The 23,790-nt window shown below is 40.1% G+C and overlaps 2 protein-coding genes across 2 annotated transcripts; both read right to left on the bottom strand.

Moving 5' to 3' along the window:
- Positions 1–1,785: 1,785 nt before the first annotated feature.
- On the bottom strand, positions 1,786–5,527 carry GDF2 (growth differentiation factor 2). The gene is made up of 2 exons (XM_071748804.1): positions 4,952–5,527; positions 1,786–2,961 (listed from the first exon to the last, which is right to left on the bottom strand). The coding sequence occupies exons 1-2, from the start codon at positions 5,295–5,297 to the stop codon at positions 2,021–2,023; spliced, it is 1,287 nt and encodes a 428-aa protein (XP_071604905.1). The 5' UTR covers positions 5,298–5,527; the 3' UTR covers positions 1,786–2,020.
- A 6,047-nt stretch (positions 5,528–11,574) lies between these two features.
- On the bottom strand, positions 11,575–22,889 carry GDF10 (growth differentiation factor 10). The gene is made up of 3 exons (XM_071748803.1): positions 22,439–22,889; positions 18,025–18,932; positions 11,575–12,586 (listed from the first exon to the last, which is right to left on the bottom strand). The coding sequence occupies exons 1-3, from the start codon at positions 22,734–22,736 to the stop codon at positions 12,395–12,397; spliced, it is 1,398 nt and encodes a 465-aa protein (XP_071604904.1). The 5' UTR covers positions 22,737–22,889; the 3' UTR covers positions 11,575–12,394.
- Between the last annotated feature and the right edge of the window lie 901 nt (positions 22,890–23,790).

Here is a 23,790-nt window from a genome sequence, read left to right as displayed (position 1 = left end):
TAGAAATATAGCTGGGATCTTGTGTTTAGATGACTTAAGGGCACAGATCTACAATTACCTTGACACATGGGTTAATAGTTTCTCTAATGTGGTCACAACACAACATGTGCTTGTTTGGTGTTTTCTTTAACTTGATTAGGAGAAGTTTTGCAATATGTCATGACCTTAGAAGATATGAATAAAACAGGGAAGGAATATAGGGGGTTCTGAAAGGAAGAAGACATAACAATGACTGTAAGATGACAGAAGCCAGTGGAGAGTGGTAAAATGAGAATGAGAAGCTTAAGAGGTTAATGACACGCAACTATGGATGGATGGCATTTGTATGGACCTGGATCTCAGATCTGATCCAGTTGCAGTCCAGTTCTGAAGGAAAAGGCTGTAAATCAGTCCAAAGATTCTGGTGAATTGTACTTTGTGCTCATGGTTTGTGATTTACTACAGTTCTTGATGGAATTACAACCACCCTCCTCAGACTCACCTGATACTTGCTCTGCATTAAGTTAACAGCAATAAACTGTGTATTAGATTTCAAGTTGATCTGTTCATGCTGAATGGATTAATCTTACCCACAGTCTGCCGTAATTTAAAACATATGGATCCATTAATTCTGTTGCTTCCATACATTAAGTTACTCTTTAGACTTTTGTCTCATCAATATTCTTCACCATTTCGAACAGATGTGTAATTTGCCATGGGTTTGGACCAAAAGTGTTCTCTGATATATTTTTGTGTGTGTGTGTAAGCTGATGGAGAAGTAGAAGTGAGGTGGACTGTGGTGGTATTGTAATTTTTAAGACTGTGGTGGCATTACACTGCACTTATAACTATCACTTGAAAACAACAGAAGACACTTTGTTCTTGTACAGACAAGACTTTCATTAGAATCAAAGGAAGTTTACTTTAATTGCAAGAAAGATGAGTTCCTTGTTTAGTAAAAATACAACTGAAGTCAGGAGAACTATTGTATGTTAGTGTATTTCCCATACAATGTAAGTCTCATAGAACATGGAGTTTTCCCCAGACTTCTAAGGGGTGAAACAGTTTCTCCTAAGAAATTAAAGATTAAAAATAAAAAAATTGAGCATAACGTCAGACTCTAAAGAACATATTTAGGACTCTAAATAAGTACCATGGGCTTTTCACAAGTGCTGAGCTTTGCTAACCCCCACTGCTCTTAGTATATAGCTTCTAAGGCTGAGCCTTGTTTGACTGCATGTTCTTGCAAAGAAGTACTAAGAATATGCAGTAGGTCAAAGTGGCTCCTTATCTTTGTGTGGAGATAAGGACTGCTGTTCCTCCTAGGAAACAATGTCTTAGAAGCGGAAGCCTGCACTTCTTATCTTTCAAGTATATGCCATAAAAGGGTAAAAATTGGGACATTGAGGATAAGAAAGCTGAAACCAAAGCACCTGCTACCCACAGAAGGAAACTTGGGAATGAAATAAGATCGGAAGTCTCTTCTTTTCTGAATACAGCAAATCTTCATCTACAGGAGTAAATTGGCTGTAAAAACCTCTGTAATTACCAGTATGAGAAAAGGTTTGCAGGTTTTAGACTCTTAACTTTGTCATGCAGACCAGTTCCATTTACTGAGTTTTAGAGAAGTTGAAAATGTCAGAATTGGCTGAGAGAATTAGATTAAAATGCCTATTAAACATTCACAGGAGATCCTAAATCCCCATTGAAAATCCTTTAGTTAAATTGAACAAAATCAATTAAACCGAAAAGTTGAAATAAGATTTTCAAACCGTATCACTATTGCTAAATTATGCATAGTTCACTCAATCTCACAATATTTTAATTCATTATTCATATTGCCATGATATATACTGCAGGCTATTATCAATGATTGCCACTCTTTAAATGCCAGTTTCCTTTAAAACAAACAACCACAACAGCAAGAACCAGCCCTACTCCAAACCTTGTTGGCAAAGATTTTCATTTCCATCACTAGTGTACAGATTTACACAGAGCAGGAAAGAAGGTATTCTTATTCATAGAGATTCTGCCTTTTATACTACCTGCAGCCACATTCTGCCACTTTCATGCCTTCATAGTTGTATATCAAAGTGGGCACACCAGCATCATCCTTATAGAGAATGGAGATTGAATCTAATTTGGTTGGAACACAACAGGCTTTGGAAGCTTTTTTTGGGTTTTGGAGATGCACCAGAGTTTGGACAATAGCATGTTTTGTGGGGGTAACGTTATCTGTCAGAGGGAAGAAACAACCTCCTTTACACTCAAATGCTTCATAATCTTTTGGTGCTATGATCCAGGAATCCCAGCCAATCTCTTCAAAATTCACATGGAGGGAAGTTCTCCGGCAGTGGTTGGTTCCAATACTTCTCTTGCTTCTGGAAGAATACTGGTGAGACCCAGTGATGGCCTTTTTCTCTCCCTGTTCTTCCTCTTCAGGCAACGTGTTGTTTTTTCCTAATTTTTTTAGCACACTTTCTTGTTCATGAACAATCATCTCCCGGAGCTCCACTTTGGTCTCTTTTGTCCCATTGCTGCGATTATTGGAGAACACTATCAACAGGGGCAGATTTTTAGTGTCAGGGGTAACACTGATATCCAGCTTGCCACAAGTGAAACCACCTGGAGCCTTACTTTCTGTAACAACCTCTAACTTGTTTTTAGTCTTCAGTTTGTCTGCCCTGACCCATCTTTTCACAGCACTGGACACTTCAAACATCTCCCAACCACACTCCTTGATACTGTGAGAGACAAGGAAAGATTTGGTACTTTCTGGGGTTTCCCAGTGGTCACCATCTAGAACATCATAAATGACCATGTTGCCTTCCAGCCTAGAGAGAGACCCAACTTCCCTGTTACAGGAGATATAAATTCTCAGCTCAGCTCTGGTGATTTCCTCGTATCGTGGAATAGAGATGTTGAAGAGCAAGATGTATTTCTGAAATGCCTTTTCTTCTGCTGAAGCTAAAGGAATAACATCTGCAACAGGAAATTAAAAAACGTGGTTACAGTGTTTTTGACTGTCCAAGTAACTTACTCAGGATGTATTTTGAGGGTAAAATAAGAGCATGGCTAGCCAGCATTTAAGAAAAAAAATTAAATACAGTCTTTTGGCCTAGTTTCAAGGGCAGGGAGTGAAAAGTGGAAACTTAGGTCCCTGGTGTTGCTAGTATTTTCAATAATATTTCATCATCAAGGTAGTGTGTGGAAAGGACAATAGTCTGTCTGGAACAAGCTGTGGTCAGTATTAAGTACATAAATAAGGAATCTGGGCAGTGTTCAGATTTAACAATTTCCTAAATATTTTTTTTTTTTTTTTGAATATCTTGTGCAAAAATCAATGAATTTGCTACTCTTATCATCATGCAATGGGATGAACTTCCCTCATAATAGAGAGGAGGCTATGAAACTACAAGGGTTTGTAGTGGTAGGATGAGTAGTGGTTATAAGCTTAAATAGTGCAGATTTAGATTAGATGTTAGGATTCTTTAGTGTGAGGGTGGTGAGGCACTGGAACAGGTTACCCAATGAAACTGTGGATGTTCCGCTCCCTGGCAATGTTCAAGGCCAGGTTGGATGGGGCTTTGAGCAACCTGGTCTAATGGGAGGTATCCCTGCCCATGACAGACTGGTGAAAATAGATGAGTTTTAAGGTCCCTTCCAATCTAAACCATTCTCTAAATCTGTATTCGAGTGTCTCTGAGAATTAGCTGTGCTGAGGCTTTTGTTGATATCTTGCAATAACTTTGAAAGCAGCTTGGGTTACTGTTAGTTTGGGGATATAAAAAAGTTTTTGAAAATCTGTAACAGAAGTTTTGGGGTCTAAGTTGGGACTTGGTGATAGAAAACCTTTCATGCCCAGGTCCCAGTCTGTTCCAGACTGGAATCACTGAGCTTGTGAGGGTTTGTTTTGGTTTGGTTTATTTTCTACAAAGATATGTGGAGTACCAGCAACTCTGTCTTGGGCGGGGCAGATATTTGTCTGGAAGATCAGATTGGTAGTGTTTAAAAGTCATTACTAACACATTTCTATTTAATGGACAATATAAGATAATTATTCAGTCATCATAGGGTTTTAGGGAAATTTAAATTTGTTAATATTGACACTTCTTCACAGCATTTACTTACCAAATCAGACACTGGGGAGAGGGAGGCGTATAATCTAACTAGTGTTAAGGTTTTTTTCCACTTCAGGACTAGGGGCAGTAAGTTGGGAATCTGGAGTTCTCTATTTATCCATTCATCTCTATTTATCTATTTTATTTATCTATTTTATTTATCTGTTTTTTCTATTACCTCCAGATTCCTGTTTTTCATATAAGCAGAAGCTTCAACTCTCCCTGTCTCACATTTATTGCAAGGATTGCATTTACTTCTGACTCTTGCACTGTTTCTTTTACTGAAACTTTTAAAAGGCTATGTAATCTTAAACAGACAGAGATCATGATTTTTTTTAAGCTGAGACAAGCTTGACTAACCATTTCCATATAAAAGCAGAATTCTGAGGTAGTACAGCTGTTTCTTGCTTGGATCTAGAAACAGATTTCTCAGTTGGCTGCTGTGGTTTTTAATTATGAGAAGATCCTGCCTGAAAGAAGAGCTCTTGCATGGATGTCTCAATTACAGATGATCAAAAGTTTGCACTCTAACATTAAAACTTCATCCCATATCTCTAGCTTCTGGAAACACGATTCACATAAACCCTATTATTCAATGTATTGTGTCAGTTGATACTTTTGAGGTGAGAATATTGTGCAGTAAAAATATCAAAGAAAACTAAAGGTAATTTTATTTTTTCAAAGATTGAAAGAAGCTACAGAGCAAGACTACAACACAAAATTTTAATCGGTTTTGTTTCTAAAGAACTGTGGAATTTAGGCACTCAGTTCCCTCTGAATTTCAAAAGTATCTGAGTACCTACTGTACAATCTTTAAAAATTCTAGTCCACACAGTTAGGACTTTTCCTACCTTCAGCATTGAAGCTCCTTACAATATTTGATGCAGGGATGGAGGACTTGTCTGCAGTATATCTGTTATATAAATCAATCATGAACTGTGGTGGTTCTTCTTTGGTCTTCACTTGTGAGGGGACTCTTGACAAATTCAAACTCCTTAATAAATCTGTCTTCATATTCTCCAGGAAAGATTTAAAGTCAAAATGAGTCGCATCTTCCACTTCTCCCGGATCATGAAAGTGTGCATCAGACTTTCCCACAGTTGATAACTTGTCCCAGCCTTCCAAAGGCCTGCCTCTTGTCAAACAGGCAATGATGTTGAAAACAGACAGTGCAGCGAGTAATCCAAAAAAATGCATTTCTTCTATATTTACTTTCTAATGGAGAGATGAGGGAAAAAGGCTATTTTAGCTGTTTAAAAATCTTGTTTCATTACAGACGGAGGAAAGGAGATGGAAAGCAAACAACTGGAATGCCCTTTGCAAATCATGTTCTTTTTGCAGTCTGCTTCAAACCCCATCCGCTTGTCAGTTGTCAAGCAGATTGGTTGTGCACTTGCCCTTATCAGAGTCATTGATGCCATGCTTCAGCTTCTGTTATCTAGCACAGCTCTTAGTTAATGAAGATTCTATAAACATCTGACAAACACATGTGGCTGGTGGGAAGGACATTGTATATTGTAAATAATCTACATTTCATTTTAGGGTCATCATTGCTTAATTGCACTCTTCTAGCATATCCTTTCCAACACAGAGAGAAGCTTTCTTAGGGGCGTAGAAGATTTCACCATTTTCATCAAGACTAGAAACTAGAGATCTAGAACAAAGTTATTCTATTATCTATTAGTAAATAATGTCTCACTAATCTTTATTACAGTCTCTTCACTTGCCATCAGAAAATCCATGATTATTTTATGGAGAACTGTGTTTCTGAAAGACATGATCTCATGACAATACAAACAACCTTAAAATTTCTTTCCATTTATCAGTCAAGAGCTATTGTTTGTACACAGTGAAATATCTGTTTTGTGTCAAGTTGACTTCATGTTGTTTGCAGGCTTGTCCATTTCTAGTTTGATTCATTTTATGCATGGGAGTTTAGTCTTTTTTATAGTATCTTATGTAATATATTTCTTAGATCTTCAGTGGTCAGTACAGTCCAAGAACAACAAGTTATTATTTCAGTGACCTCAAAATGAAGACAGGATTAGGCCTTCTAAGGCCACATAGAAAGCAAAAGGTCTCTGTAAGGATACAGAAGATCATCTGTGAGGACAGTGTTATCCCTTAGAAGAATATGCCAAAGAAAAATAGAAGACAGATTATAGGATTTCTCATGATGCAGAAGAAAAAATCTAGTTTATTTATAGAGATAAAGATCACTTACTATTTATCTTAATAAATGCATTATGATTTAATCTAATGATATGTGCTTTATCTATATGTAAAATCTCAGAAATAGTAATTGTCTCAAAACAGCCACCCTGACAAAACGGACACTGTGCTCAGGTGGGGTCCTCAATCCATAAACCCCCTGGACTCTGCTCTCGCAGGGAGAGGCCCTCATTTGGGCAGCCACCCTGATAAACGGGGTCCTATTTTTGCAAGAGGAGCCCCCTCCTTCAGTGGCCACCCTGACAGGCAGGACACTGTCCTTATTCGATAAGGGACAGGGGCAGTGAAGCTGTGCCCTGTGGAGGCAGAGTGACATCTTGTGTGTGCCCCGGGTAAGGACAGTGGAGAGGGCACGTTGTAATTACGTATATTGTAATTCATTGCTTTGAAAGTATCATTTTTGTAAGTTCTGCTGTTTGTAATCCATTGCTTTGAAAGTTCCATCATTTCTATTTCTGCTAGTTGTAATCTGACATGCTTTATGATCTTACTCACTTTTAAGTAAAATTGTATTTTGTACAAACCTCCTGGGTAGAGTCTTACTCCTAGAGTACTGCACAGAAAGTTCCTGAACTTAATCTCCCCAAATGGGTTGTTAAAAAGATATTAATTAATAGAGGAGGATTGTGCCCAGCCATACCTAGGCTCCTCTCTGAAGGAATTTAGAAAGGAAGGGAGTCCAGTCCATGGGTTGACCCCCATCTCTGAGGAACTCCACCCATACCCACTCTGTGGGATGTGATATTTGGTTTGCCTCCCCCCGCACCCCCCCCCAGGGAGCTGTGCTCACTCTGTGAGATGTGACAGTGCTGCACCCACCTTGTGGGGTGTAATAATACTCTATTAATGTATCATTTTTTCAAAGCACAACTCAATCCATACTGTACACATGACACAAAGTCCAAATAGTATTATGAGCTTTTACCTTAAAAATAGATCTTATTGCAATGATACTGACAAGATTTTGTTCTTTCTCTCCGTTTTTCTCCATTTTTCTAGCACTGCACACACAGTGTATGAAGTGAACTCAGACTTTTCAAATATTCACCTATGTGTCTATGCCTGGCTTCACTTTGTATACAGGATTTTTTTAAACTTTCCAGCTGGCTTAAGAACCTCCATAGCACTGGCATTTTCTCTCTGTCAAAGTACTTGGACAGTGTAAAAAAAGTTACTTCTCAGTTTGCTTTCTGATAAAATAAACAGATTGTGCCTTTTAGTTACATGTTAAAAGAAATTTTCTCTAACTGGTTTGGGTTTTTTCATGTCTCTTTCATGTCTTTTTGAAAAGTTAAACACTGAGACTATACATAATTTTCTAGTGGCAGTCCACCATTGCCACATGCAGAAAAAAATTTCTGCTTTCTTTATGTGGTTCCTCACTGCAGTGTGTATCTTTCTTCCAAGCTTTCATTAGCTCTCTTTACACTCTGGATGCTCATAATGTTCCAGAAGTCCATGATGTCCACTAAAACTGTTTCAAGAGCTGTGGCTTGCAAAGATGCAGTATTTTCCTCAGTGGAAGCAGGCTCCATTACTGGTGCCTAAGTACTAAGGTCTGCATCTGTCTACCTTAAAATGAATGCTGAGTGATCTTATAAATACCTTTCTCCTAAACATGGTGTTCTGTAAATGTGGGGTTGTTATATGAGTTGCTGTGGGGGTTATATACAGACTTCCAGTTTATATATAAAGTTGCCAAATAGTGTCAGCCTTGCAGAAACTTTACAATGGGCAGTTTCATTCAGTGGCACTCCCTTTTGAAAGCTACTCTTTGAGGTTTGACAGTGAGTTGTTAATTCATGTGATACACAAATATACTAATATTGTTTAGTGGTTCCCTTTAGTTGTGCAGCCTTGTGCAAGTGAATTAAAATACTCCACAGAAACCTAGATATGTTCTAGCTACTGCTGTTACCTCTGGCAATTAAACCATGGCCTCAAAGAAAGAAATTTGATTGGTTTTAGAAAAAAAATTTGCTAGCTAGTATCAGGTGTTTTCCTGTTTTATCTGTCTTTAATAATCCCATTTAATATATCCTCAGCTCTTTTAGGATTTGTTAGTGGAATCATCTTGACCTGCTATTTTAGGTGTTTGGCAATAGTAGGTTTCTATAGAAACCTAAACATTGAATGGAATATTTTATAGGATGTTCACAGAAATCAAGAGTTCCATTGGAAACAAGAGAATAAGGAGCTGGCTACATTTGTGCCATTTTGAATGCAAAGTTTCTTTTTCTAGGTGAAGATTAGACATTCAGATACCCAAGACCCAGAGAGTAGTAGCAACTTCTAAATAAAATAGTGGTTTAAGACCTTCTTTGCGTTAGAGAATGCTAAACTCCAAATAAAATAAACTTTCTTATTAGTGAAGTTGTATTGCTTGTGTGGTAAGGCTGTGCCTTGAGAGCTATGCCACTTGCAGGTATATTTTGTTTTGACTGTGCTAAGTAACATAGATATGCCAACAAACCTTTAAATGCAGATAGAACCTTTCAGAGTTTTAAAGGTATCCTAATTAGTACAGGAATATTATTTTCCTTTATGCCCTATAGAACTTGTAGCAGATCATAAGGAACTGCCTCCCAGTATATTGGAGGAAAAAGGAAGTCCAGAGGGAATGTGGGCCCTCTGCTGAACAAAGTTGGTGCCCTAGTGATGGAGGATGCTGAGAAGGCAGCATTACTGAAAGCCTTCTTTGTCTCTGGCTTCACTGTTAAGGCAGACCCTCAGGAGTCACACACCACTGAGGTCATGGAGGAAGTCTGGCAAAAAGAAGCCCTTGGTTCAGTTGAAGAGCACTGGGTTAGGGATCAGTTAAGTAAACTGAACACACACAAATCCATGGGCCCTGATGGAATGCACCCATGGGTGCTGAGGGGACTGGCAAGTCATTGCTAGGTCACTCTCCATCATCTTTGAAAAGTCCTGAAGAACAGAGGGTATGTTTTTTCTTCAAAAACAGAAAGAGAGAGGAGCTGGGTAAGTGTAGCTGTAAGCCTTACCTCCAGCCCTGGAAAAGTGATTGAACATCTTATTCTTAGTGCTATCTCAAAACACATTGGGAAGAGGAGGATTCTCAGGAGTAGTCAGCATGGATTCACCAAAGGGAAGTCATGCTTGGCCAATCTGATAGCCTTTTATGATGGCATAACTATGATGGATGAGGGGAGGGCTGTTGAAGTGGCCTACCAAGGCTTTCGACACTGTCCCCCATTGCATCCTCACAGCCAAACGTGAGAAGTGTGGATTGGATGATTGGGTAGTGAGATGGATTAGGAAGTGGCTGAAGGACAGAGCCCAGTGAGTTGTGGTCAGTGGGGCTGAGTCCAGCTGGGGGCCTGTGACTAGTGGTGTCCATCAGGGGTCAGTACTAGGTCCAGTCCTGTTCAATATGTTCATAAATGACCTGGACGAAGAGACAGAGTGTACCATTAGCAAATCCAGAGATAATACAAAACTAGGAGGGGTGGCTGATATGCCAGAAAGCTGTGCTGTCATCCAGCGTGACCTGGACAGGTTGGAGAGCTGGGATGGGAGAAACCTAATGAAGTTCATTAAGGACTCCATTTGGGAAAGAACAATCCCATGCATTAGCACAGATTAGGGATTGCCCTGCTGGAAAGCATTTCTAAGGAAAAGGACCTGGGATTCATAGTGGACAACAGGCTCACCATGGGCCAACAATGTGACCTCACAGCCAAGAGGGCCAATGCCATCCTGGGGTGCATTGAGAAGAGTGTGATCAGCATATTGAGGAAAATTATTCTCCCCCTCTAGTCTGCCCTGATGAGGCTTCACCTGGAATACTGTGTGCTGTTCTGGGCTCCCTACTTCAAGAAGGACAAGATCTTCTAGAGAGAGTTAAGCAGAAGGCCACTAAGCAGATTAAGGGACTGGAGCATCTGCCCTATGAGAAAAGGCTGAGAGAGCTTGGGCTGTTTAGCTTAGAGAAAAGGAGGCTGAGGGAGGATCTCATTAATGTTTATAAATATCTAAAGGGTGGCTGTTGGGAGAGTGGGGCCAGACACATCTCTCTGGTGTCCAGTGACAGAGCAAGGGGTTATGGTCTCAAACTGGCACACAGGAGATTTATCCTGAGTATGAGAAAATACTTTCTTACTTTGAGGATAACAGAGCACTGAAAGAAATTGCCCAGAGAGATTGTGGGGTCTCCATCCCTGGAGACAGTCAAAACCTTCCTGGATGTGTTCCTGTGTAAGCTGCTCTAGGGGGTTCTGCTCTAGCAGTGGGGGTACACTAGATCTCCAGAGGTCTCTTCCAACCCCTACCATTCCATGAATCTGTGAGAAACTTAGACTGCCGCTTGAGGAGGAAGCATTCCATACCTTGCACTCTCTGCTACCTCAGGCTTCACAGTAAAAGTTGGATCTACTCCTGATCTGCCTATGCTATTTTATGCATGTGGGTGAAAATGTGGGACAAGTGTGTTCTGGCATGCGGGGACACTGAGAAGGAGGACTGGCAGTCACAGTGCTGCAGCATCAGCTCTTAAACGAGTGTTGCACTTGCAAGGGTTACCATGAGTGAATCAAGAGATGATTGTACAGGAAAATAGGGGAATCCATAGACTTTTTTTTTCACTAAGGCTTCCATCAGAACCACTGCCAAATGTTGTGCCTCATTTTGATGTTCATTGTTGGAAAAGAAAGTTAATGAAAGTTCTGGAGAGAAATCAGAAAAGAGCTGTGAGAAATAGTTTTGAGGCTTAGAATAAAAAATCAAAGGACCGATTCAAATCTCTTAGCCAAAATGCAATTTGACTCTACATTCGAAAAATACATGGTGAAAGTATTTTGGATAATAGATAAAAGAGATCTAACAAAATAGGTTACAGTAAGATCTACTGAATTGAAGCTAAAGCTGAACAAATGCAGACTATCATGAAGCCACTGCATTTGGACAAAGAGCACTAATTTTTGGAAGAGCTACTTACAGTCCAGTAGAGGTATTCTGCCACATCAAATCTTTAAAGGCAAATGTATGCATATTTTTAAAAGACATTCCCAAGCTCAAAACAGAACTTCCATAATGTATGGTGCAGAAACTACCAGGCAAGCTTCTTTGTTCTGTCCTATGCAGGAGGTTGGCCTAGATGACCATAGTAATCCCTTCTGTCTTTAATCTATTGAGGTGCATTATGAGAAGCTTAACATGTGTTTGTGTATTTCTATCTAATTACAAAATATAACAGCGTGCATTTATAGAAAGACAATTCAGGTACTTTACCTTAATTTATTAGTTTTTGTTAAAAGCAAGTGACAATCTAGAGGGTATAAAGTATAATTTACAAAAATATAAATCTTGGTTATCTTATTTTTAGTATTTCAACATATTACTATACAATGTGTTACTCAGACACAGGTTTAACAACCTGAAATTATCCAACAGACCAAAAGTGTGGTATATTGTGTATGTCTTTTGTTGAACAAATTATATATTAGGGAAGGACAAGCAAAGACAGCTATATTAAGATACTGCTTATATGAAATCTTATGCAGAGTACTAAACTTGCATCCTGAAGAAGATATAAATTTAAAACCCTTTATTAACACATTTTTCACTATAAATATGAAGATTAAAAATATAAGCGTTTTAGGCAAAAAGTTTTGATTTTTGTACAAAAGTGATATTTTAAAATAAGCCTGCCTTTACAAGTTCACTTCCCATTGTTTTGGTTAACTGAACAAATAAACTAGTCAGAAAAATAGCATATAAAAACATATTTGAGTGCTTTGATTATGGAAAACTTGACACTTAAGTTTCTCACTAAACACCAGATGTCTTGACTATAGGGGTTAGGAAGACATTTGTAAAAGTATTGAATTTCTGAAAGATGAATATAAAAGAAAATTACAACAGTAAGACATATCCTTCATGGTGAGTACATGTATTGCTGTAGTCTCTCTGTATACTTTCTGTAGAGGAATTTTAGACTTGCATTCATTCATCAGCACACGTGGATTAATTTCCCATTTACAACTTTTCAGCTGTAGCTGGGCAGGATGCGTAGGTCTTATTAAAAATGTCTTTGTATGAACTTATCTGCAGGCACAAGTTTCAACTGACATATTGGGATATACCTTTAAAACAACATTTTTGTTCTCATCTAAGAACAGAACACTGAGTGAGGTCATTTTGTCAGGAACACAGCAGGGTTCTGGGATGCCAGGAATGATTCCTACTGCTTTTACGATGCTCTGGATTGTAGCATGATTTGATGGCCAGACAATCTGGAACAGAGAAAGAAATAGTTATCACTTCATTTATGAGCACTTTCCCACATAGACTTGGAAAGTGGCAACAATTGCATTTTTTTTTTTCCCCTCAAAAAGTGAATATACTTGATTGAGTCACAGGGCCATGCAGCACAGTCAGTCCCTCACAATTCCAGCTTTCCTGCCCTGGGTGCATCCAACAGGTATTTTGTGTTCCTTTTGCTACCTTCATAAATACCAGAGGAGGGCACTGGTGGCACAGCCAAGTCAGTAGCCTGGAAAAAGAACCTTCCTGACTGCACCTACTAGATGCTGGAGGAGGGCATGCAGGGGAAAAGTACTAAGGTGGGGCACTCTTCTTATTATGTTATCTTTTGTTTTTTTAATCTCTTGTCTCACTTGGAAAACTGGCTACTGTAAGTACTTCCAAAATGACTATCCTTATGTTACAGCAGTTTTTCTTCTCATGTATGCTAACCTGGAATTAGTTACTTTTCCCCAGAGTAATTCCTCTCTTTTAAAGAATAAAGTGCTCCAGAAGTACTGACCACCGGGGGAGTCAGTCTGGAGTAGTGAAACAACCTGGCAGAGCCTATTTCATACTTGCAATCTCTGTCTGCTCCTCTCTGCCTTTCTCACCGTGCTTCCCCCCCATCCCCCTGCCTCCCAAGGGAGCCTCAAAGTGGAAGAAGAAAAAAAAAGGTGGGGAGAACTGGAAAAATACGAAGTGAGGTTTCACAGCAGCTTTACATCTACATAGTGTTCAGAATATAAGCCACAAATTATTTTCTACTACTGATTTCTGGATGCAGTAAACAACTCGAGGAAAAATATTTCAGATTTGGAGGCAGCCATTAGACAGAACAGCAGTGAGAATAAAAAAAAAAAAAAAAGGAAAAAATTAATGCTTCTTTTTATTATTACCACTTCATTAAGGCTGTGTAATTTAGTTTCCAATCTTATACTCTCTCTTTTCTTTATCAAGGAGGGGGATTAATAGAGAGCATCTGTCATTCAGTTAATTTCCAGCCCAGTGTTAAACTGTGACACCGTCTCAGAAAATGAATACAGTTAACAGCAGTAAAATTGTTAGTTTTTTCAACACAGTTTCACAATTTTTCTGTACAGATCTGGTGTATGTGGCACATTAATCTTTCATCACTATTGGTACATAGCTCTGTATTGGGTGAGACATCTGTGAGACAACAAATAGGGACTTCAGTTACTTCAAGTGAGAAGAATTAGTATCTCCTGTGTCTTCTCTCTTTTTCAAAAAATAATTGAGTATTAGCAAAACATTATTTACATTTCAACATGAAAAGCTATGTAGTCCATGGGTATAACAAAGGAGCTATTTTAAGGATAATTCAGTTTTGATACATTTGCTTTAAGTGTAATGTATCAGCAGAGTAGATAAAAACTTTAATTGCTATAAAGGCTTTATGATGTTCCTCAACTAAACTGATCTCATTTGAGCCATTACAAGGAGAAACTGTGAAATCCATCCTTGATCCTTCAGGGCTTCTAGACAGCATCTTTCTAGCCAAATCCCAACAAGTGACCAATCCTGTAAAGTGCCTTTCTCTAATTAGCAGATGTCAACGTAATTAAAAACACCTTGTTCTCTCATGCCACTCTTCATCTTTAGATTTCAAAGGTGTCCGCAGACAAGCAGCAGTGAATTAGTCTTACAGCTGGACAACAAGAGTAACTTTAATGTGTTTAAGCAAGTCCAGGTTTCAGATTTTCTGACCCCATGCAGCAGAATGCCAACATTGCCTTCAGTGCCAGTTACCAGCTTATGAACCTGCAGAAGATCCTACTAGGATCTTTTCCAGCTATGCCTTTTCTAATATCTGCAAGGAGCAAATAGATGTGAGCAAAATTTGTCATCAGGAGCAGTGTACAAAAGCACTAATTATGTTTACAGAGAAAAGTGCTTATTATGGACTATTAGTCTGTACAGAATCTGGCTGCCTGAGCCCTACATCTACAGCAGAGTCAGACAGCATCCCATAGCCAGCCAGACTCCAATTTTCCATCCCGTCTGGAAACCTGGCACAAGTGTTCAGTGATCATAGGTTGGCTTTACATTAATTAGCCTTTGTACAGATGTGCTAAAGTTGAAAGCTTGAAATAATGAGTTCAGTGTCCAGTAGTGGTGGTGCTAGAGTTTTGAATGTTGGCTACGAAGTTACATACAGCACACCAGGTTCTGATCTTATCTCTAGGACAATCCTAGCTCGGGAATATTTTGGTCCTCAGAAAATAGAAGGATAGCAATGAAGCCAATAAGTAATTGAACTGCAGGCTTGAAATACTTTAGAATTTCTTCTGCCTGGCTTACGCCCTTGTAAAATCTACTTTATCCTTAAATTTCCCCTCAAAAAACACGTTCCTCTCCCCCCAACCTTAATAAGCAATACTTCTTAGCTTCAAGAAAGTTTTCTTTTCAGATTTAAATTAAATGAACTCAAAATGAACTGATACACTTACAAGGATAAAATAGACCAGGAAAGGATATATTTCCACATACTTCTACCATACACAGGACTAGAATTTATCTGGCAAATGCAGCCAGTGATCATTAACCATATAAGCTAGTGTTCCCCCTCACAGTTCAGGGCATAGGAACTTCAGCAGTAAGACAGTTTAACTTGTGACAAGATTTGTACCAGAGCTGTTTTGTATCTAGGTCAAGAGTCGCAGTTAATAAAGTATCTGGGCAGAGTGATGTACCAATACTTTGAAAATAAAAAATCATACACTGTGATGGTTCTGAACATGCCAGGTATATCATTCTATCTCTGCAGTTCTAAAAGAGTACCTTGGAAATAAGGTTTCTGTTTTCCATATTCAGATTGAGTGTGTAGACTAAGTCTTCATGAATAGCCATCAGCTGACTTTTTTGGGGGGGGGAGTGCCAAGACCATATGCTTGCTTTCCTGACTTAGGGTATATATGCAAGAGCAATAGCTATGATCACTCCATAATATTAACAATTGAAACTTCATTCATGCTATTGTTGTAGTTATCTCTGTTTATTAGGGAACAGTAATTTTTAAAAGTTACAACTGTCATTCTACCTCTATTTTCCCCCTTTAAAAACACAAAGTTAAAAAAAGTAGACCTCTTCCAAATCAAAACAAATCATAGTTTGTCAAATACCAAATACCCAGTTCTACGTATCTGTGATTTAGTTTTAAATTTCTCTGGGGTTTTTTGTTTGTTTTTCTGCACCAAGATACCAGTGCAGCCATATTAATTTATCTATAAAACAAATTTCAAATGAGAACTAAATTAAGTGATTTTGATTTACAAGAAAATCTTTATTATTAGAGTAAGAAGTATTATATTAAGTAATCTTTCTAGATAAGACATTAAATAAGTCAGCAACAGAAGCTTATTTAAGTATTCCAGCAAGAAATGGATCCACTGTCTTTTGGTTCTGCCTGCTTTTGTGTCACAAGCTGTTTTACTCACAAGAAGCTACATGTGTTAAATTTATCTTCTATTATTTTTTTTTCTTTGGTATGTATGAATGGTGCATTAGACTGCAGGGCTATGGCAGAGGACCTATATTCCAAAACTGCGTTTGGTTTCAGGGAAGTTAAATGTTTTCTGTCTTCCATGATCTCTGTATAGTACAACAAAAAAGGGAAGTTGGATGTGAGTCTGTGCAAGCTTTAATTTTTTCCTGGCCCATTTGTCAATTCATATGTACATGGTTCAGCATCAGATAGTTACACAAGAACATGATTTGTACTCTGTTCCGTGGTGTATGGATTTTCACTGTTCCTGGATTTAAACTAGTTTCCATATCTACTCTTTCTGAAATCATACTACTTATTTCAACACAGACCTACATCTATCTCCCTGTATGTAATGTAGAGCAGATTCCTGTCTCAGAGCTTTAAAATTCTCTGCTGTAAAGCACTATCCATTACTTATTTGCTGAGTGAGTATATGCAAAGCTGTCAGTAGAATAAACAGTCAGGTCATTTGTAGATAGAGTTGCAAAATTGCAGTTTTTAAACAGGCAGTTTATATAGTGCTTCCAATCCTCCCCCCCCCCATTACTTGAAAACCCTATAAAATGATGATAACTTTTGTGCTGCATAGGATTGCCACCATTTCTACCTCTTGCCATAGAGCAAGTGAGTGGGGAGTGGGCCAAATCAAAATTTCATTGGAACAGGAATTCATGTTTACCTCTCTATTAGCAAACTTCACACTGCTTCTATAAAAGAAATCCAGCTTTAGGATGTTACAGACAGCTATGTGGCCTTTCCAGCCACGTAAGTTAATTTTTAACTTCTTTGTTCCAGCAGGATTATCTTAATTTTAAGAATTTAGTAAATTAGAAAAGCACCAGAGAATTTTGAGACACAAATATCAGCTTAACCAGAATTCATATTTTCAAAGTGACAGGCTATTTCTTAAAGTTAAAAATACCTCAGTGTCACTACTCTGTATTTTAGTCCTGAGGTCTTACCAGTGGAATTCAGTAATATTCTGATGGAGCAGTTTGTTTTATTATTATCATATAATCATTTATTTTGCTACCACAACAGAATATTTTGATGCTTTAGTGTGTGTACCCATATTTTAATAGGCTTCATAAGTCTTTATGTTATGGTTTCAAGATATAAGATGAGAAATTGTAGATAAACCTGAGACATTTTTCTTATTCTTCAGGTTACATTAAAAGATAACTTGGAATCTTTTTTGCACTATAACGAATAAGTTGATGGAAATTATATTGGTTAAATTATTTAGGCTTAAAGAAGGCAACAGAACACAAAAGGGTAAAAACCTAAAGGAAAAGCTAACTAAAGAAGCAATTGGTTAGGCAGAACACCACAGACTCATAGAATCATCATGGTTGGAAAGGACCCTCAAGATCATTAAGTCCAACCATCAGTACTACACCACCCTAACCACTAAATCATCGCCCAAAACACCACATCTACCAGTTTTTTTAATACCTCCAGGGATGGCAACTCCACCAGCTCCTTGAGCAACCTGTCCCAATGATTCACTGGAATAATTTCTTTCAGTGAAGAAATTTTTCTGGATGTCTAATCTGAACCTTCCTTGGTGCAACTTGAACCCATTACTTTTGTCCTGTCACTGGTCACTGGGGAGAAGAGACCAACACCCACCCCACTACAGCCTCCTTTCAGGTAATTGTAGACAGCAATAAGGTCACCCCTCAACCTCCTCTCCTCTAAGCTGAACAACCTCAGCTCCTGCAGCCTCTCCTCATAAGACCTGTTCTCCAGACCCCTTCTCAGCCTTGTTGTCCTTCTCTGCACCCTCTCCAGCACCTTGATGTCTTTCCTATACTGTGCTGCCCAAAACTGCACCCAGTACTGGAAGCGTCGCCTCACCAAAGAGATACACAGCAGATACACTGTTTGCAAGCTAACAACAAGGAAAAGGCATACTACCTTGGGCATAGGAAATTCACATGCCCCTGCACAGTAGTAGGCATCAAATGATTTGGGAGATATGATCCATTCATTCCAGCCAATATCAGCAAAGTCAACTTTCATGTATCTTCTCGAACAAATCCTTGGCTCATTCCATTGTTTCCGCCTCGCTTTCTTCATTGTTTTCTCATCAAAATTTAGCACCTGAGACTTTTTAAATGTTTCTGTATTTTTTTGCCCTTTTCTCCTTCGGTCTAAGCGTGAGGTTTTTGGTTTCAAGGACTTGTAGACATTATCCCATATGTCATGTTTGTTGTATTTATTGTTGTTATGGTCTACTTCTGGCAACTCATTGTTCTGCAGAGAGCTAGAGAGGTACGTATCCCTCCTCACTCGGGTGTCAGTGGAAGCATTAGGGGATACATTGTGGTCCCCATCATTGGAAGGGAATGGATCGTAACGCTGTAGGGTGACTGCCACACTGTTAGGTTCAGAGATGGCAAGATCATTGGCATAAACAAGTATATAAGGTAAATGACTGTTGACCTGTTCAGGGAAGCCCTGGTGTTTCTCCCCAGAATGAAGTTCAGCACAGAGAATGAGCTCTCTAGCCTGTTTTGATTCTTTTATGACGTGTGAAATGTCCTTTGCATGCCAAGTCCCTCTCCTTTGAAGAAACATGGTGATGTTCCCTTTCACTACTCCATAGGCAGAATTCTGGTGAATGCTTTGAAAAATGATATTGAGTGGCAGGACCTGAGGCACATGAAAGAGGTGGCAGGAGGAGTTCTTGGACCGCTTACAAAACACTTCTCGGTGCCGAGGGCCTTTGTCAGCATAGAAGTGAAAAGTAGCAGCAAGGATCACCTCTGAATCCTGCATGGATGTCAGATTGAAGCAGTACAAGGGCTTCTGGGCCAAGAATTCTGCAAGAGAGATATAACATTGATAAATCTCTGAGACTGAAAATGGTAGTAAAACTCTTATTGATATGTAAGAGGATTTAGAGAATTTTATTTTCACCCACTTCAGATCAGTTAGTTACAGTCAGCTTGTCACTTCATCTCAAAACCATGGTGAATAAGAGGAGGGAAAAAAACCCTAAAAATGTTTAATAGCAATATTACAATAATATCAGGACTGTTCAACATACTAAGCACTTTTTGTGATTATGAGGGGTAAAACTCTTCCCAGAGATTTTTAGTTTCAGACTGCCTTTCATTCTAGGCAGGCAAGAAAAGCAATTCTTGTTTCTATTTCATTTATAGCAAAGTTAAACTCAGAGAAACAATCATACTTGCCCATGATGGAGCCTAGTACCTTACTCAGTATTCCAGCTGAAAACCAGGTTTACAATTAATATTCAAAATGGTCTAATCACAGCAAAGATTCCTTAAGATCTCTGGGTGCTAACTCTGTGGGCAACAGCATATGAAATTAATTATCTCTAAATAGTGCACAAGAGACATTTCACAAAGGGACTGGAAGTAAGCAGTATGGCACATTTCTGGGATCATAACTTTTATGACCCTTCCACTATAAATTATATAAATTGTATAGGAGCTTTGTTTAAAACACTGTGAAACCTACTTGGTTCCTAAGACTTGTGTTTTGATCTACTTGAATTTAGTGATGGCTGCTGTTGAATAGAAATTGACTCTTAAAATTTGAACTCCCCTTAAGATAGCTTCTTTTTAGCTAGTTGAACAATTTTGATGGTTGGACTTGATAATCTGGAAGGTCGTTTGCAACCTTGATGATTCTATGTTTTGTGCTCAGGTTACATCTCTACTCTCCTCTGAAGGAAGAAGAACAGTTTTACATTATTAACTGCAACAGATTGCTGTCACAAAGACCAATTTCTCCCAATCTCAGCAACCTAGGTGAAGTTGGACAAAAACTTAGAATTTCACATTTGGTCACAAACCATTTATGACTTGACTGTGTAACTAACCTCAGTCTATTGGTGATGTTTTCTAAAACTGCAGAGTTCCCTGAAAACTGGAAAGTTCTCAGAGCAATAATGAACTCTTGAGAACACACATAGAGGTAGGCTGAGAGTAGGTGATCAGGTGATTGTGAAGCACTCTTCCTGAAGTTAAGTATAACTAGAGAAACATGAAGAAGTTATATCTGGAACATGAGCAAATAGCACATGAATATATACAGCAAGTGCCTCACATTGAATATGGAGAAATATTACATATTCAGTAACCCAATCATCATCATGTACACCCTATAAGGGATATTTAGGATGGCAATACCACTGTGTAATTGAGGAGACTTCAGTAATGGAGAACCAACATTTTGCACATACAGTGCCTGCATTTTGGCAGTGGTAACTGATGCTGATGCTCAAGTGTCCTCCAACAGCTTTAAAGTATATCACAGGAACAGAAGTTTATAGGTTTTATGAAAAGTATATTTTTTTTTAAAAAAAGAAAGACCATTGCCTGGGATAATGAAAAGTATTGTACATGTCGTCTGTTTTGCTTATCTCAATAGGATGAGAATTATCATTCACATTTTATAAAGAATGTGTGTTCTACTTTTCTTGTTAGAAGAAAGAACATGCCTACTTCTTTCAGAAGAAAACACTAGAATTTTTTTTGAGAAGATAAAAAAACCCTCATACCATCAGATAAGGTTCTTCTTCCCCCCTGCATCTTGTGTCATTCTATGGTTCATTGCAGACTGTTCATCACTAGGTTGATGCATTAGAAAGGAAAGCACAATTTTTTGTCATAACAAAGAAACATGGCATAGGAGCTTCTGCTTTCATGCCATGACACTGGGAAGAGATGGGATCCAGTAGAGAAAGTACAGAGATGGCACACCAGAGACAGGAGTTTTGGACATAGGTGTGCTTTTTTTCTGTTGCATAGAAAGACTTCCAAACATCTCTGCCTTGGTTTCACAGTCTGACAGATGGGCAAAATAATATTGATTTGTAATTGTTCAGTAGTGTCTGTCTGTGGGTAGAAATTGCTGCTATTTTAGTGTTGTGGACCACTTAGATGCAAGTAACTTGTTCAGCAGATTAACTGAAAAATGAAGAAAAAGAATATAGTGCAATTCTTGCATTCTTCCCAAATTGCTCTTGTGGTTCAGGGCCTTGGGCAGCAGCCAATATCAGCTGCTCAGTACACAGAAAAGTAAGAGTGATAGTAGGAGGTCATGGAATGACCATCCACAGTGGAAGATCCTTCATAACCCCTATTAATTAGCCCTTCATAACCCCTATTAATTAGCAGCTACTGGCTGATGATCTAAAGCATGATGATTTATTTCTTTCCCAAATGTCTGTGATTGCTTTACAACTCCTAGATTTCTAGAAATTTTCATTAGTCACTTGCCCTTACAACAGGATCTTCTCCTTGAATGTAATTACTTTTTTTTTTTTTTTTTTTTTTTATAGTGCATACATTTGGCATAAGATAGAAATTAAGTTGGTGTGCACTAGAGAATAGGAGTTATTGTGCAATACTGTAACCATTTCCTAAAATGCTCTATGCTGCATTGTAGTTATAAAAGAGACTCTTAAATGTAAGAATGAGAACTTCTCTTAATGAGAAATTGATTGAAACTTACTGAAGAGAGAGTTTTATATTAATCTAACAAATATGCCTATGAGAATGAGCATTTCTGGCAATGTAAAAAGATCATATTCTAGAAACTAATATGATTCTTATTTTAAGAGCTAAGATCTTAGCTGTAGTCAGTAAGAGTTAACCAAAGAAGGAAAAAATTTTCCAGAAAAGCTATTTTGTGTTTCTTTGACAAAGCATAACAAATTTAAAGAGTATTAACTATGCCAAATTCTTTCTTATTTTGCAATAAGATTGGGATAACAAAGTGCAGCTTTGACACCGTATAGACACTCTTCCACCCTCGTGATCAGGGCAAGTGAAGCTGGGAAGAGGGAGGGCAGGCATCCATCCTCTCAGGCTCACAGCGCGGTTTGGGATGCGGAGCAGCGCTGGGCGGTCAGCAGGCGGCACTCCCAGCAGAGACTGCGAGAGGAGCCGGGGGAGAGGACCTGCGGCTGGACTCCTCTCTACGGGTTTTGTGCTCCGAGTATCGCTGAAAACACTTTTTCGACTCAGTGTGATGTGCGCTGGGAACACTGGGAACAGGGTTTCTTTTGCCGACCGATGGTTTGCGACCGCAGCCACGGAGGCTTTGTGAAGGGAGATGCCTTGTAGGACACTCTCGGGGGAGGGGAGGGGACCGGTGAAGTCGGGGAAGGTCGGAGACCTACGTAGAGCGGAGAGGCAACACCGGACCCGTGTGGTTAGCAAGGGTGCCCCCAGCATTCACCCAGCCTGACACCCACCGCTGTCAGTGACAGCCTCGGCGCAAGCCCGTCACTTTAAAGCGAAAGAGGAGCGAAGGGGCTCCGGCGGTGCTCCCCGCTCCCGGCCCGTCTTACCCGGCCTGGCTCTGAAGCTGCGGATGGTGTTGCCGTCGCCGGGCCGGCTCCCTTCCCTGTTGTACTTCTCGTAGAGCTTAAGCATGTGGACAGCTACCATGTCCTGTGCGATGCTGCCCAGAGCAGGGGGAGGCGAAGAGCCCACACGGGGGTCGCGGTCGCGGAAGGACGAGTCCCGGGCATCCCGGGGCTGGACGGGGCAGGTGGCCTGACTGCCGGCGCCCTCCCCCGCAGGAGAGCGGCAGCCCCCATGGCCCAGAGCCCAGAGCAGGAGGCAGCAGGTCAGGCGGCTGGCCATCGGGGGATGCTGCGGGGCGGCCGGATGCAGAGCGGCAGCGGCTCGGTCGCTGCCTGCGTCTGGATCTCCCGGTTGGCCCTGCCTCACCGGAGCGAAGGGGCGGTGGGGCCAGGAAGGGAGGAGGGAGGATGGTGGGGGCCCCCACCTCCCTTCTTCCCTCCTTCCCTCCCTCCCGCCGCTGCCGCTGATGCCGCTTTGGCTGGGCCAATCCCCGGGCCCGGGGGTGAGCAGCTGCGGCCCGGAGGCGGCGGAGCGGGGCTGCGGCGGGGAGCGGGGGCAGAGCCAGAGCCAGCGGTTGCGGTGCGGGGGTAACTCAGAGAGGAGACGCTGCATTCTGCCAGCGTGGGCCTTCCCCGCTCTTCAAAGCGCAGGGGGGGAAAGGAGCTGAATTATTGAAGCGAATTGGAGGGTGATTGGAGACACATGTCACCGCGGTGGCAGCGAGAGCTGCGGCGGGGAGGCACTTGGCTGGCAGCGCCAGCGAGGGCGGAGTGCTTGAAAATAAAATCTAAAAGATAGAAGCAAATAGAAAACAGGCCGGCAGGAAGGCGGTGAGAAAGGACAGGAGGGGAGTAGAAGGCAGGGACAACGTGAGAAGGAAAGGGTGCGCATATTACCTGCAGAAAGAGGTGTAAAGATCTTCTCTGTTTCCGTCACCAGAGACGACGGTGCTGCCTTGGAAAGGCAACGCCGTAAATAGCTTTTGTTTCAAGGAACCCGGAGAAAAGAGAAGTCCCCGGTGGGTCCTCACTCTGGAAGACCCAATGTGAACCAGCCAAGAGTGCAAAAAGGGTCACTGATAATTCCGAGCAGATACTTAAATAGTAGAGGCTAAAGAGGCTGTGCACAGGTGAACTTTTGTTATTGGACTATTTCTGAGCGTGATCTGAGGAGGAGAACGCTGGTGTGAATTTTTGAAGGATTTGCATGGCTTACGTCGAAAGAAGTTGATTTAAAACTGAATGGTGCACGTTGCACTCATTCATCATGTGACACAGGTAGTTCTGAATCACAGTTTATAGTCACAAAGGGGGTATAAATGCTACTAAAATGA

Source organism: Heliangelus exortis, chromosome 7 (assembly GCF_036169615.1).
Source record: "Heliangelus exortis chromosome 7, bHelExo1.hap1, whole genome shotgun sequence".
Taxonomy (NCBI): Eukaryota; Metazoa; Chordata; class Aves; order Apodiformes; family Trochilidae; genus Heliangelus; species Heliangelus exortis.
This window is presented reverse-complemented; position numbering and strand designations above follow the sequence as displayed.